The sequence below is a fragment of the Vicugna pacos genome, chromosome 13 (genome assembly GCF_048564905.1).
Source record: "Vicugna pacos chromosome 13, VicPac4, whole genome shotgun sequence".
NCBI classification, from domain to species: Eukaryota; Metazoa; Chordata; class Mammalia; order Artiodactyla; family Camelidae; genus Vicugna; species Vicugna pacos.
Window position 1 is genome coordinate 29,155,682 of NC_132999.1, and position 17,429 is coordinate 29,173,110.

General features: G+C 33.1%; 1 protein-coding gene across 1 annotated transcript in view; it reads right to left on the bottom strand.

Annotated features, from left to right (window-relative positions):
- The window catches only part of SCP2 (sterol carrier protein 2), a 97,542-nt gene that overhangs the window by 63,368 nt on the left and 16,745 nt on the right, over nt 1–17,429 (bottom strand). Inside the window, exon 6 of the mRNA XM_015236165.3 lies at nt 3,565–3,691. Within this exon, the coding sequence (XP_015091651.1) occupies nt 3,565–3,691 (127 nt within the window). The remainder of the gene's footprint in view (nt 1–3,564; nt 3,692–17,429) is intronic.

The following is a 17,429-nucleotide window of genomic DNA, read 5'->3' on the forward strand; positions in this document are numbered from 1 at the left end:
GTGACAGAATCTAACTCCATATTTAAAAAAATCAATACATCATAACCAAGTGACATTAATTCCAGATATGAAAAACTGGTTCAATATCAGGAATCCACTAATAAAATATTCTATTAATAAATCTAAGTAGGGATATAATACAGTCTATTCCACAGATGTTGGAAAAGCCTTTAACAAAATACCCATCCCTGAAAGTAAAAAAAAAACCCTCCAGAAAATAAAAATTGATGGTTATTTCCTCAACAAAATAAAATAAATAAATACCCTAAAACCAGCAACTTGCTTAATAGGATAATAACACCACCTATCATTAATTGTGAGAACTGAATGAAATATACACCACAAAAAGATGTGCTATATATATACAATGGAATATTACTCAGACATAAAAAATGAAATTTGCAGCAACATGGATGGAACTAGAGATTATCATACTAAGTGAAGTAAATCAGACAGAGAAGGACAAGTATCATATGATATCACTTATATGTGGAATTTAAAAAAATGATACAAATGAACTTAATTACAAAAAAAACCAGACTCACGGACATAGAAAACAATCCTATGGTAACCAAAAGGGAAGGGTAGGGAGACATAAATAAAAGTGTGGGATTAACAGATAAACACAAATGTATACAAAATAACAACAAAGACCTACTGTATAGCACAGGGAACCATATTCAATATCCTGTGATAACCTACAATGGATAACATATATACATATATATATATATATAAAACTTTGCTATAAACCTGAAACTAACACAATATTGTAAATCAACTATACTTCAATAAATTAAGTAATTAAAAAGCTAAAAACTGGGAACAAAAAAAAAAAAGGAAAGAAAGAAATGGTCCTTGAGAAAAGATCAAATCCAGGGCACTGCAAGGAAAACATGGTCCAAAGATGAAGCCCAAGGTGTGACAAAGCCTTTGTTAAGATTTCCAGAAAAATCAAAGGTGATGGCTCAGAATATTGTTCAAACATAAAAACAAGCCCTCTAAAGAGGAAAACGCTGTGCTTCACAAATCTTCTAAAAGCACTTCTAAGAAGCTTAAGAATGTTGCTCCTCAGCTGTCTCAGAAAGGACCCAAGGTAGAAAAGGGCTTAGCCCAAAGAGATCTGCAGGTGTAGGCTGTTGACTAATGGAGCAACCCAAAAGGATTCACAGGAGAACCATAAAGTTCTTGAGAGGATTCCTGGGTGTTAGCCTTCTATTTTTGACCTGGAGGTGATTTAGGTCACACAGTTATGAGCTTTATGAGAATTCACCAAGCTGTATATTTATGTTTTGTGCACTTCTCTGTCTTGAGTTATAATACATAACAACAACAAATTTCATATTTTAAAAAAATGTTGGGTTCAATCACTAACTTGATTCCTTGATTTCCTCACAGGTCACAGTTCAGTTTGAAAAGCTCTGGTCTGGATACGAGCTGATAATAAAAGGAACTGGAAAAATATATGTATATAGTTTGGAGTTTGAGGGTAGACTTAATAAGACATAGTGAGGGACTGGAGTAGGGGAAAACGGAGAATGTCAGTGATGACTCTTGTTTCTGCAGCGAACAGCTGAATAGATGAAAATGTCACTTACTGAGATGAAAAAAAGTAGAGAAAGAGTAAGTTTAAGATGATGGGGGACCAGAATTAAGAGTTTGCATTTGAACATGCTACATTTGAGATATCTGCTAAATATACAAGCAGAGATGCAAAGATGCCAAATGGATGTACAAGTATAGAGACCATCCTTAACTACCTTAAGTTTATCCCCCTCTCCCCACAACTACATTATCTTGTTTTATTTTCTTCACAGGACTAATAATTATTTGAAATGATCTTCATTTTTTTCATGTGTTATCATCTCTCCCCTACTAGAAATTTAAGCAAAAATCACACATTTCATCTGCTTATTTGTTGCTTTTGACTGAATGCATTAATGTCTCCAATTCCTTTTCCCTCCCGAATATCCTTTATAGTTTGACTTTGTAGTTTCCTACCACAAAAAAAGGTAGAGCATATTTCCCTACCCCTTGATTCCAAGTTTGCCATGGGACTTGCTTTGGTCAGGTCTCAAAAGGCCTTGCATGTTACAGATTACTCTCTTGTGCTTCTGCTATCATCATGAAAAGGACATGCCAGAGCTGGCCCTCTGAATCCAAGACAAGGATGAGAGCCATATGACCCAGCCAAACAGGACTAAAACAGAGCCTCCAACCAACCTCAGGTCAGATGATTAACCCATACAAAAAGAGCTGAGTATGGCTTAGAGCAGCTGATTCCCAGTCTAGCTACAAAATTATAAACCATGATAATAAATAATCATTGTTTAAAATCACTGAGTTTTGGAATGGTTTATTACACAGCAATAGCTAACTAATACACTGCTATATTCTGGTGCCTAGAATAGTGTTTGGAATATGATAAGAGCTCAATAATATTTTAAATGAATTATTTAATTCAAAAGGAAATGGACAAGGAGTGGCCAACGAGGTAAGGAAAACCAGAAGAATGAAGTGTCACAGAGGCCAAGAGAAGGGAATGTTTCAAGAAAGAAGTGATCAAAAGGGACTAATGGTGCTGAAATGTATTAAATTAGGATTGAAAAGTATTTACTGGATATGGCAACATAGTGATCAATGGTAGCCTTGAGAAAGAAAGGACGCCAGACTGGAATGGACTGAGTTAAAAATGGTAAGAAATAGCTACAAGAAAAAATTTCCATGGCCAAACACTGGCAGTGCTCCTCTATACCATCCCACCATTCTTCCTTGAAGATTTCTTTCTTTTCTGATTACTTGATCTTGGCTATCAAACCTGGGATATTTTTCCTGCAAAGAATAGAAAGGCTGAAATTTCAAGCACAACTGTTTTCTTTCCTGTCTCACAGTACTCAAGGCACTGGTTCAGGGTTATACAATTTAAAAAAAACAACAACAAAAACCCTATCTGCACTATCCCATGCTTTAACTAACTGGCTAAGGTGGGCCAATCATTGACCAAAAAGCTAGGATGTTTACCTACATAATAAAAATCAACTATGACTGGGACATTATGCCATACACAAGAAATTGACATATTATAACTGACTATACGTCAATAAAAAAATGTTTTTAAAGAAAAAAAATCAACTATGAAATTTAAATATCATAAAACACTATGGATTGACAAATGATGATGGACTCCTGATGGATTCAAATACTGAGAATAAAATTTGGCTATATTAAATCCATTAACAAGAGCAAGCTTTAAGTGTCATTACCATATTCAGAACTGATAAGCCTCAAGTTGGAGTCCATGATTAAAGGAGACAAGATTTATGTTATTTTTCCTATTTCAGTGTCTTCTTGTGGATCACTCCAGGTACATGCCATATGACGTCCTATGTGTAAATACTTTTTATATAACTAAATTCTACATAGATTATGTCTTCAACTTAACTGAAAACCACTTAACTGAAAAACCACTACATCCTAGCATCCTCCACAGTTCCTTATTAAATAGCTATTGTTTCTCAGACATGTATATAACCACCAGTAAGTCTTAAAGCTTTTTTAACATACCGTATTTTTCCATGTGCTCTTTTCCAGCACCCCCAAAAAACTGAGGAGCAATTGGTTGGGCAGACAATCCATACTTATTGATCAGGACCTCAATATGTTTATCAATTGGATTGGTCCTAGATGAAAACTTAGGGGAAAAAACAAAATTTAGTAAGTACTTGTCATGATAGGTGTCTCTTTTAACTATTACAATGTTACTAAGGCATTTGCTTATTCCAAAAGCAAGGTAAGCAAAAAATGGACAATGTGAATAAAATCAGTCAGAAAATGCTTTGCAGGGAAACATGGGAAGGAAAAAAAATCAAGTGACCAAAGAGGTATTAATTCTTTCAAGAAACAGTTGTAAGGAATCCTGTATGTGCCAGAAACTACTCTAAGTGCTGGAGATATAACAGTGAACAAAACAGGTAAACAGGTTCACCAGGCATTTACATTTCAGGGAAGAGGAGACAGAAGGTGATGAGGATGAAAACTGATTAAAATGTAAATAGCAATGCTATAAAGAATAAATCCAAGTAAGGGATATTAAAGGTAAGAAGTGGTATTTTATAGAAAATAGTCAGGGGAGGTCTAGTTGATAAAATGGTATTTGAGCAGGGATATAAAGGAGTAAGAATAAATCATCTGTATAATCTTGGGAGAGGAGCATTGTAGGCAGAGGAACAAAGGCCCCAAGGCAGGAGCAGTCTTGAGTGTTTGAGAAAAGAAGCAAATTAAGATTCAGATAAAGTGATACTCAGTGCAGTCACCTCTGTTTCCATGATTCTAGAATAGAAAAACACAGTTCCTACTGCAAATATTCTACAAAAGGAAACTGTTTCTTGACAGTTTATTTATTAGACTATGAGCTCCCTGAGGGCAGGAACTCTTTCTCATACACTTTGTATGTATACACAATGCCTAGCATATAGCTTACCACATAGTAAATATTCCATAAACAACTGTTGACTGAACAAATAAAGTTTTGGGGGTCCACAAAAGGGTTCTAAATGAAATGCTAAGAAAAAGTTAAGGTTAAGAAAAAATAGGCTTAAAGGAGGAAAATTATTGAGTTAGACATGATAAGCAACTTGACAATCCAAAGGATAAAGACAAAATGAGCAGATAAATGGGTCCTGTCGAATCTGTGAACATAGAAATCTTAAAAATAAGTATAGATAATTATGTGTTTGGATTACCACAGGTGGAAATTTATTTCTGTCAAAAGAAATCTAAAAAAAGTTTCAATACATAAAATGTTGCATACAAGTTAAAAGGAAATGCTAATGAAAACAATGATAAATAACTTCTGCTTCTAGTCATGATGGACTACAGAAACCAGATTTACCCTTCTATCTTAAGTAACTAAAAACCTGGACAAAACACACAAAGCAACTGTCTTCAGACAATGGATAACATAAAGCTAAGTACACTGATCTCTGAAAGAAGGGAAATAGATAAAGTGAGCATTACAATTGCTCCCAGACTACTACCTGGAAAGAGCAGGGAGGAGTAACAGAGTCCAGCAGTCTCCCTAAGCTGAAGAAATAGAGTTCAGGGTTCAGAGAGACCAAGACACCTAGAATTCACAAAGAAGAGTAATGGAGAGAAGAGATAGAGAGACACCTGTCTGAAGATCTGAAGGGAGCTCCCCTTGAGTCTGATCAATACGTAAGTACGAGAAAACTACTGAAACCAGGGAAAGGATCACTGGAAAGGAGCAGACAGAACAATTCTCACAGGGCCAGGAATAGTTTTTATTCCCAAAACCACGATGGAAAGATTTCCTAATACATGAGGCATCAATGGAGTACTGAAGGTATTGCTCAAGTAGCAGGGTCAGTTTAGCCTTAGAATAAAAGCTGTTCTGATTCTACCTAACAAAGCTTAAAAGCGTATCTCAAAATGATGGAACCATTTTTAAAAAACAACCACCCCAAGAACAAACCCCTAAATAGTTAATGGAATATAAAAATTCAACACTTAATAGAGTAAAATTTACAACATCTAGCCTTCAATCAAAAATTACAAGGCATGATTAAAACAAATGACATGGCATGCAATGAAATAGCAAAGTACAACCTGCAAAGAGTGATTACTCAATCAATAGAAACGACACAGATGATAGAATTAGTAGATAAGAACATTAAAAAAACAATTACTATAAATATATTCCATTTGTTCAAGAAGATAAAAGAAATCATGAACATGACAAAGAAAAAGATGGAAGATATTTAAAAAAAAGACCCACATGAAACTTTTAGAGACAAAATATACATTGTTTGAAATGAAAGGTAACTCAGTAGAATTAACAGTAGAGACAATGCTGCACAGATTAGTAAACCTAAGGAATAGTAAATTAAAACAAAAAAGTGAACAAAAAATCAGTGAATTGTGGAACAACAATCAAGAAGTTTGATGTGTAATTGGAGTCTCAGAAAAATAGAAGATGGAGAGAGATGTTAGAAAAAAATATTTTAAGACATAATAGATAAAAAATTTTCAAATCTGATGAAAACCATAATCCACATATCAAGGAATCTCAACAAACTCCAAGCACAAGAAACATGATAAAACTACACCATGATACACCATAATAAATTGCTCAAAACCAGTGATAAAGAAAAAATTCTTAAAATTAACCAAAGAAAAATATACATTAACTATAGAGGAATAAAAAATAAGAATGACAGCAGACTTTAAATAAAAAATAAAGAAAGCCAAAAGACAGTGAAACAACATCCTTAAAGAACTAAAATTTTTTTAAAAAGTAAAGCTAAACTAGAATTCTGTACTCAGCAAATTCACCTTTCAAAAATTAGGGTAAATTAAGTCTTATTATAACATACAAAAATGGAGAATTCATCACCAGCAGATCAGCACTATGTGACATGTTAAAGGATATTCTTCAGGAAGAAGGAAAATGATCTTAGAGGAAAATTAGAATCAATATAAAGAAATAAAGAATACTGAAAATGATAAACATGTAGAGAAATATAAAGTTTTTTCTCTTTAAGAATTCTTTAAAAAATGATTGACTAAAGAAAAATCAATAACTAATGTGGGGTTTATAACATGTATAGAAGTAATATATGTTTCTGGGAAGAGACAACAAAAAATACTTTGTAAGGTTCATGTAATACTATAGTGAACAGTCAAAATATTACATTAAACATTGAAGATATTTTGTGAACAAGTTAATGGATACTTTAAACCCTAAAGCAACCACTAAAAGCAAAACAAAGGACCAGAGGTATAGTTAATATGCTCATAAAACAGACAAAATAAAATTACAAAAAAATTCTCAATTGACAGGAGGCAAAGAGGAAAGAAGGAATAAAGAAGATACTAAACAAAAGAAAACAAGTAGAAAAATGATAGATTTAAATCAGTGGTGTCCTAGTAAATGTTTAATAGGCTCAAGGGGGTTGAGGGAGCCTGATAGCAGGTGCCAATTTTGTGGTATAAATATTCCCACCATGGCCAATACTAGCATGATGTCACTGAAAGCATAGATGAGTAGAGATATGCATAACCAGATATTATAAGCTGGTATAAGCCAGTGGGCATCAGTGTCCTCTAACCACTAATTTGAAACCAACTATCTCAATAACTACATTAAGTGGAAATGATATAAAAAGCCCAATTAAAAGGCAGAGATTTTTATACTGTTATAAAGTAAGACCCAACTAAAAGCTGCCTACAAAAACCTAAACAAAAACCTAAATTCAAACATAAAGACAGAAATAGGTAAAAGGATGGAAAAAGAAAATTCTAATTCTACTCAAAAGAAAGCTGTAATGGCTATGTGAATATCAGACAAAACAGATAAAAGATCAAAGAACACTACAAGAGATAAATTCTTAAAAGCAGCCTAAAATCCTTCTAAAGGCCGGGTCTGACAAAAGGAGTACCTGGCTGGGATCCATAAAAAATTTCATGAATGCATTTTCAGTTTCATGGTGTCACACACCTCACAGCCTCTCACAGCGATGAAGAGGCCAGTCTATAAAGGACATAACAATTCTAAATGCTAACATATCTATTATAAGAGCTTCAAAGTACATGAAGGAAAAACTGATAAAACTGAAAAAAAAAAGGACAAATCCACAGATTTAGCAGGAGACCTCAATACTCCTTCTCAATAACTGATAGAACAAGTAGACAGAAAAATTAGTAAGTATATAGAAGACTTGATCAATAATACCAATCAATTTCACTCAGCATTTATAGAACACTCCATCCAGTAACAGTAGAGTACATACTCTTCTCAAACACACACAGATTTATTTACTGTTCAGACTATCTTGAGCCAAAAATCAAGTCTCGATAAATTAAAAAGTAATCACGTCATACAAAATATATTCTCTGACTACAGATAATTAAAATAGAAACAAATAACAGAAAGATATCTGGAAAAAGTGCTAAATATTAGGAAAGTAAGCAACACACTTCTAAAACATGGGTGAGAGAAGAAATCACAATGGAACTACAAAATAATTTGACCTAAGTGAAATGAAAGTATGACACAAAAAATGTGTGGTATGCTGCTTAAGCAGTGTTTTAAGACACCTACAGCTTTGAATGCCTGTATTTGAAAACACTTAAAATCAGTGACCTAAGCTTCCAGCTTAATAACCTACAAAAATGGAGTAAATTACACCTAGTGTAAGAAGAAATGAAATATTAAGGATCGTAACAGATCAAAACAGAAAATGATCAGAATGAAACAAAATGAATAAAAATTAGTAGATGAAACAGAAAAGAGAAAAAATAGAGAAAATCAATGAAAACATTAGCTGGTCTTCTGACAAGATCAATAAAATTGGTAAACATCTTTTGTTATACTGATCATGGAAAAAAAGAGAGAAGATAAAGATTACCAACATCAGAAGAAGAGAGAGGACATGTCTAAAAATCCTACTCTAAGGGGATACTACGTGCATAATATGAACAACTTTTCGTCAATAAATTCAACAATTTAGATGAAATGGATAAATTCCTTAAAGGGCACAAACTATCAAAGCCTTCTCAAAAAAAAAAGATAACCTGAATAGTAATTTATTTACTAAAGTAACTGAAATTAAAACCTTCCTATAAAGAAAACTACAGACCTAGATGTACACTGGTGAATGCTACTAAACATTTAAGGGAAAAAAATACCAGTTATATACACAAACTCTTCCCCCCAGAAAAAAACAGAAGAGAAAGGAAAAATTCTCAACTATTCTTTGAGGCCAGCATTATACTGATATCAAAAGTAAATAAACATTAAAACAAAAAGAAAACAAATCAACACTCTCATGAACATAGACACAAAAATCCTTAACAAAATGTTAACAAATTTAATCCAAAAAACATATGAAAGATAATACATCACAACCGAGCATTTACCCCAGGAATACAGGATGGGTTAATATTCAAATATCAGTCAATATAATTCACCGTATTAACCAATGAAATAATAACAACAAACAAAATAAAGATCTCTCACACATACAGGAAAAGCATGTGAATAGGGGGTTAATGATGGGAAAACTTTTTTCCTCCTTTGGATTTTATAGTATTGTTTGAATTCTTTATAATTAGCTTGTATTCATTTTTGAAAATAATAAAGTCATCATTCTTTAAAAGAAAAAGTTCATAACTTTTACTAAAGAAAATATCACTTTATGGGAAGGGATAGACTGGGATTTCAAAATTGTAGAATAGATAAACAAGATTACACTGTATAGCACAGGGAAATATACACAAAATGTTTTCTCGCAGAGAAAAAAATGTGACAATGAGTGTGTATATGTCCATGAATGACTGAAAAATTGTGCTGAACACTGGAATTTGACACAACATTGTAAAATGATTATAAATCAATAAAAAATGAGTATAATTTACAGTTATAATAAAGAAAAAAAAATCTAAATGTCCAATAAGAGGAGCAATGTTAAGTAAATTATAATATAGCCACATGACAAACTGTAATGCAGCCATCAAAAATTTTTGCTTACAAATAATTTTTAACATGAAGTACTCAAAAATAATGTTAAGTGAAAAATGAAGTAAATCAAATTATAGATGCAGCACAATCAACTTTTTTTTTGCTAAATTAGCAAATCACTAATGATTGTCATTACACATGATTGTATCTTCTTTATTTTTTCTGTTCCCCCTAGGAAGTTAAAAACAGAGCAACCTCAGCCTAAAGAGATAATGAAGAGATGTCTCGGTGAAAAACAAAAAACAAGAATACATTGTTCCTCTACTTCTTCAGTAAATTTAAGTCCCAATTTTCTCCTGTATTTGTCTGTGATACGAGCAGTTAACCCCAGACCTCCTCTGATGCCTAACATCCAATCAAGAGATGACTTAAGCAATTCCTCCTTGCTTGCTGCTGACTTGAGGACTAACAGAATCACATGCTTAAATGGACCAAAAAAAATAAGTGGTTAGAGGACATTTGAGTGGCAACATTCCAGCTCTGAAGAAGTTGCAAAATTAACCAACAAAAACCAACTAGTAGGAAGTGCCAACACTGGGAACCATAGATCCATTTCACCTCATAAGAGCAACAACCTCTTAAGTCCCTTGCCTACACTCAGGTCAATAAAGAAAAAAATAATGTGTAAGCCATATATGTAATGATAATTTTTCAAGGAGCCTTATTTAAAAAATTAAAAGAAATACGCAGAATTAATATGAATATATTTATTTAACCCAATGTATCAAAAATATTATAATTTCAACAGAAATATTTTTTAAAATTGGGACATTTTACATTCTTTTTTCTTAGGAAATCTTCAAAATCCACTGTGTGTTTTATGGTTATAATACATGTCAACTTGGACACTAAATTTTCATCAGAAATATTTGAACCAGGCAGGTAGCCACATATATTTGTTTGTTGTGAATAGTATTCCCAGTAGAACAAGTATCTTTTTAGTTCAAGGTAATAATTCTATCTTCTATAAAAGGAAATTATTACTTTTGTTTGCAGCATACCCATAAAAAGGGAAAAGTCAGGACACATGATCTGAAGAGAAATATACAGAACAATGACAGAAACCACTTAACAGCCAAGCAGGGGTGTTAAGTTAAAGCCTCTGCCTACAGAGCCACCTAGGGGCCAGAAACAGAAACAGCAAGTTAATTTTTGTTACATTCAAATAGACTGTTCAATCACCTGATATTTAAATTTAGGATCAGAAATACAACACTGTACTCAATAAATTCAGTTACAAGTTGCTATAATTAAGAAATGAATAAGGAAAAAGAAGAAGAAAAAGAGGGAAAAAAATAAATGCAGATGTAGGTGAGAATAAGGGAGTGGTGAAATACCAACAAAAGTATTTCATGTCAGATAGAGTTAAAAAAGAGGACAAAACAAAGCATAAAAGAGAAATGGAGAAAGAAGAAACTCAGTAGAAGAGAAGGGAGAAAATGATAGGTTCTCCAGGGATAGCAAAAAGTTTACATTTGGACTAAGAGATCTGGTCTTAGCTGTATCACTAACTGCTTAACTGGGTCCTATGTCACTAGGTAATTACTTCACGCTGGGCCTCATGAATTCACTTTACCTGTAAAACATCTTTAGCTGCCTCTAACTAAAACATTGTTTAAATTGTTCACCTACTCCAGGAATCTATCCTATAGAAAAAATAGCCTGAGTAAGTAAAGATATATGTATAAGAATGTTGACTGGAGCACTATAACAGCAAAAACAAGCAAACAAAAAAGGTAAAACTAAATTAAACAACCTAATCCAAAGGGCAGACGGGAATGGTTAAAAACCTTACAGCCATGCAATAGGATACTAGGCAGCTGTTAAAAGTAAGGAAGCATATCAATATAGCCTAACCAGGAAAGCTGTCCATTTTATAACTAAAAAAGTAATATACATAAAATCATTAATCTTCATGAACATATCAATGTTTTTGAACATTATGAACATGTATAAGTGTATAAATGCTTGGTTAGGTATGTCTGTATAAACTTGGAAAAAAGAAAGTACATATAGATACACTGGTTACCTCTGAAGGCAAGATTAAACAGGCACAAGGACTTTATTTATATATATATACATATACACACACACACTTTTTTTAAATTATGGGATTATGGATGAATTTTACTATTTTGTGGCTTTGGTAATTTTGAAATAAAAGGTATAAAGGTACCTACCCTTCACTACTAAAGAAAAAAAATCTATTTTTCATGTGTCATAATGTTAGTCACTCCCATTAGGCAATCACCTAACAGTCTTACTTGCATCTTCTCGAGTTGCCACTCTCTAATCTAGTTTTTCAGACTGTCCCCTGAATATACTATATTCACTCCAACATTCATGACTTGGCTCAGGATGTTTTCTCCCACACCCAGGAAGACCTTATCTTCCCTGATCTTCAATTATCTTTATTTTATTATTATAGTTTCCTTATTTATTATACAAAAAATTATACATATATATATATATATATATATATATATTATTATCTCTTAATCATCTTTAAGACCCAGCCTAACTTCCACCACTTTCTTAAAATGTTCTCTAAGAGAAAAAGGAAAATAGCTTCTGTTGATTTGAATGCCTGTTCTATGCCGGACACTCTTGATTCTAAGAGATACCATCACATGTATTTAACTTAATTTGGGCTAGAGGTCCTTTAATGTCTGAACACAGAAAATTGAATCAGATTGACCTCATGAGTTAGATTAATAGTATAATTTCAGACGAAAGACAAGTTATCTTCTACAACAAATAACATAGAAATACAGAATATCATATGAGAATATTATGAAAAACTATATGGAACCAAAATGGATAACCTAGAGGAGATGGACAAGATTCTGGAAACATGCAGTCCACCAAGACTGAATCAAGAAGAAACTGACCCCTTGAACAAACCAATCACTAGAAATGAAATTGAATTAGCAATAAAAAACCTCCCTACAAATAAAAGTCCAAGACCGGATGGCTTCACCAGGGAATTCTACCAAACATACAAAGAAGAACTCATACCAGTCCTTCTCACACTCTTCCAGAAGACTGAAAAGGAGGGAATATTCCCAAACTCATTCTATGAAGCCACCATCACCCTGATACCAAAACCAGGCAAAGATACTACTGAAAAAGAGAATTACAGGCCAATATCACTGATGAACATAGATGAAAAAATCCTTACCAAAATATTAGCAAATAGAATCCAACAGCACACAAAAAAGATTATACATCATGATAAAGTGGGGTTCATCCCAGGGACATAAGGGTGGTTCAACATACGCAAATCAATCAGTGTAATACATCACATCAACAAGAGAAAGGACAAAACCACATGATCATCTCAATAGATGCAGAAAAAGCATTTGATAAAATTCAACGCCCATTTATGATAAAAACTGTCACCAAAGTGGGTATAGACGGAACATATCTCAACATAATAAAAGCTATATATGACAAAAACCTACAGCCAGAATAGTACTCAATGGTGAAAAACTCAAAAGCTTCCCTCTAAAATCTGGGACAAGACAAGGCTGCCCACTATCACCACTCCTATTCAACACAGTCTTGGAAGTCCTAGCCACAGCAATCAGACAAGAGAGAGAAATAAAAGGGATTCAAATTGGAAAGAAGAGGTAAAAGTGTCACTATATGCAGATGACATGATACTATATATAGAAAACCCTAAAAGGTCCACACAAAAACTACTAGAACTAATCAAAGAATTCAGCAAGGTAGCAGGTTACAAGATTAACGTTCAAAAGCCAGTTGCATTTCTTTACACTAATGATGAATCAACAGAAAAAGAAAGTAAAGAAACAATCCCCTTTAAAATAGCACCCAAAGTAATAAAATACCTAGGAATAAATCTAACCAAGGAGGTGAAAGACTTATACACAGAAAACTATAAACCACTGATGAAGGAAATTAAAGAAGACTTTAAAAAATGGAAAGACATCCCATGCTCCTGGATTGCCTAAGGCAATCTACAGATTTAATGCAATCTCTATCAAATTACCCAGGACATATTTCACAGAACTAGAACAAATCATAATAAAAATTTATATGGAACCACAAAAGACCTAGAATTGCCAAAACATTACTGAAGAAAAAGAAAGAGGCTGGAGGAATAACTCTCCCAGGCTTCAGACAATACTATAGAGCTACAGTCATCAAGACAGCATGGTATTGGTACAAAAACAGACATATGGACCAATGGAACAGAATAGAGAGCCCAGAAATGAACCCACAAACTTTTGGTCAACTCATCTTTGACAAAGGAGGCAAGAATATACAATGGAATAAAGACAGTCTCTTCAGCAAATGGCGTTGGGAAAACTGGACAGCAGCATGTGAATCAATGAAGCTAGAACACTCCCTTATACCATAAACAAAAATAAACTCAAAATGGCTTAAAGACTTAAACATAAGACAAGATACAATAAGGCTCCTATAAGAAAATAAAGGCAAAACATTATCTGACATACATCTCAGAAATGTTCTCCTAGAACAGTCTACCCAAGCAATAGAAATAAAAGTAAGAATAAGAATAAACAAATGTGACCTAATTAAACTTACAAGCTTCTGCACAGCAAAGGAAACCATAAGTAAAACAAAACGACAACCTACGGAATGGGAGAAAATTTTTGCAAGTGAAACCAACAAAGGCTTGATCTCCAGAATATATAAGCAGCTCACATGATTTAATAAGAAAAAAACAAACAACCCAATCCAAAAATGGGCAAAAGACCTAAACAAGCAATTCTCCAAGGAAGACATACAAATGATCAATAGGCACATGAAAAAATGCTCAATATCACTAACGATCAGAGAAATGCAAATCAAAACTACAATGAGGTATCACTTCATTCCAGTCAGAATGGCCATCATTCAAAAATCCACAAATGACAAGTGCTGGAGAGGCTGTGGAGAAAAGGGAACCTTCCTACGCTGCTGGTGGGAATGCAGTTTGCTGCAGCCACTGTGGAAAACAGTATGGAGATTCCTCAAAAGACTAGGAATAGACTTACCATATGACCCAGGAATCCTGCTCGGGCATATATCCAGAAGGAACGCTACTTCAAAAAGACACCTGCACCCCAATATTCATAGCAGCACTATTTACAGTAGCCAAGACATGGAAACAGCCTAAATGTCCATTGACAGATGACTGGATAAAGAAAAGGTAGTATATTTATACAATGGAATACTACTCAGCCATAAAAACTGACAACATAATGCCATTTGCAGCAACATGGATGTTCCTGGAGAATGTCATTCTAAGTGAAGTAAGCCAGAAAGAGAAAGAAAAATACCATATGAGATCACTCATACGTGGAATCTAATTTAAAAAAAACAAACATAAATACAAAACAGAAACAGATTCATAGACATAGAATACAAACTTGTGGTTGCCAAGGGGGTGGGGGTTGGGAAGAGACAGACTGGGAGTTTGAAATTTGTAGATACTGACAGGCCTATGTAGAATAGATAAACAAGATTATACTGTATAGCACAGGGAAATACATACAAGATCTTGTGGTAGCTCACAGTGGAAAAAAAGTGACAATGAATATATGTATGTTCATGTATAACTGAAAAATTGTGCTCTACACTGGAATTTGACATGACCTTGTAAAATGACTATAACCCAATAAAAAAAAGTTAGAAATAAAATAAAATAAAAAGTATATAGAGTGCCGGCCATCTCAAAGACGAGAGAGAGAGAGAGAGAGGTGGCCAAAACTCTGAACTTTTAAATTAAAGGAAGTAGTTTATGATTTAAAAAAAAAAAAAAAGAAAGACAACTTATCTTCAACTCATTTTCTAACAGTGATTCTATTTTTATATTGTAGCACCTTCTATAAGAAAATCTGATTTAGCAGTGAGATTAATTACTAGATATTTGTATTTTAAACAGTCATCAAGTATATAATTTAAGAAGCAATTCCTCTTGGGCAGGGAAATATATGTATATATGAAATTATCCACTTGATACTGGAGAAACAAAACTAAAAAGTAGGAACCTTCACTACTGAAGAAGATGATTATTACTAAATAATTATTACTAAATGAAGACTACTGTTAAGATGAAGAGACTACAATTAATCTAAAATATAACTCTTTAAAATCATGTTGATAACTAAACTCAAAGGCCCTTAGTCTTTAAATTGTTGAGAATTGCTTTATAAGTTGTTTTAAATTACTTAAAAACTGCTTTGAATAATTTTCTAATTGCTTTTTGACAAACAGAATGCAGAATTATTCTAAAGCTGGCATGAACCCCAAACTCAACACCCATAGACATACAAAAAAAATTTGTAACTTTCTGTTCTAGTAATATTCTTCATAAAAGAAGATACTAATATTAACCCCACTATTCTCTTTGTTTTTGTTTTGTTTTGTTTTGTTTTGTTTTGTTTTGCAGTTCACTGTGACATGTCTATGTATGGGTTTCTTTTTACTTATCCTACTTTGGATTCACTGGGATTTTTCAATCTGTAAATTAGTTTTCTTTGCCAATTCAAGAAATATAGTAACCATTATTTCTTCAAATAATGCCTCTACCCTACAAGACAGCCAGAAAACAACAAAATGGCAATAAGTCCATACTTATCAACAATACTTTAAGTGTAAATGGACTAAATTCTCCAATCAAAAGATACAGAGTAGATAAATGGATTAAAAAAAAAAACCACCCATCTATATGCTGCCTACAAGAAACTCATTTCAGATGTAAGGACACACAAAGACTGAAAGTGAAGAGATGGAAAATGAGATTCCATGCAAATGGAAACCAAAAGAAAGCTATGGTAGCTATACAGTTGAACCTTAAACAACATGGGGGTTAGGGGCCAGTTGAAAAATCCGCACACAACTTATAGTCTGCCCTCTGCATATACAGCTCCTCCATATCCACAGTTCCATACGAGCGAATTCAACCAACCGTGGATAGTACTATAGTATTCACTTTTGAAAAGATCTGCATAAAATGGACCTATACAGTTTAAACTCATGTATCAAGGGCTAATTGTACTTATATCAGACAAAATACACTTTAAAACAAAGACTGTAATAAGAGAAAAAGAAGGTCATTATATAATGATAAAGGGGTCAATCCAATAAAAGGGTGTAACATTTGTAAAGATTTATGCATCCAACACAGGAGTATCTAAATATATAAAGCAAACATAGCAGACCTAAAGGGAAAAATAGACAGCAATTCAATAATAGGAGGGAATTTTAATACTCCACCTTCACCCACTCCAGTGGATAGATCATTTAGACTTCTGTCTGGGAACACTGACTTTAAACAACATAGTGGACCAGATGGACTTAACAGATATTTACAGAACATTCCACCCAAAAGCAAGAAAATACACATTCTTCTCAAGTAGGTCCTCCAGGACATATCATGTGTTAGGCTACAAAACAAGTCTTAATAAATTTAAGATTAAAATCATAGAAAGCTTCTTTTCCAACCACAGTGGTTTAAAATTTGAAAAGTTACAAGAAGAAAACTAAAAAATTCACAAATATATGGAAATTAAACAACATGCTACTGAACAACAAATATTTTAAAGAAGAAATCAAAAGAAATCATAAACTATCTTGAGATAAATGAAAATGGAAATACAACATACCAAAATTTGGGGGATGCAGCAAAACCAGTTCTAAGAGGGAAATTCATAATAATAAATGCCTATATTAAGAAGAAGAAAGATTGGAAATAAACAACCTAACTTTATACCTCAAGGAACTAGAAAAATAACCCAAGACTAAAATTAGTAGAAGGAAGGAAATAACAAAGATCAGAGAGGAAATGAATAAAATAGTGACAAAAAATAGAATTTTTAATTTTTAATTTTAATATTTCATTTTTCTTTTCAATTTG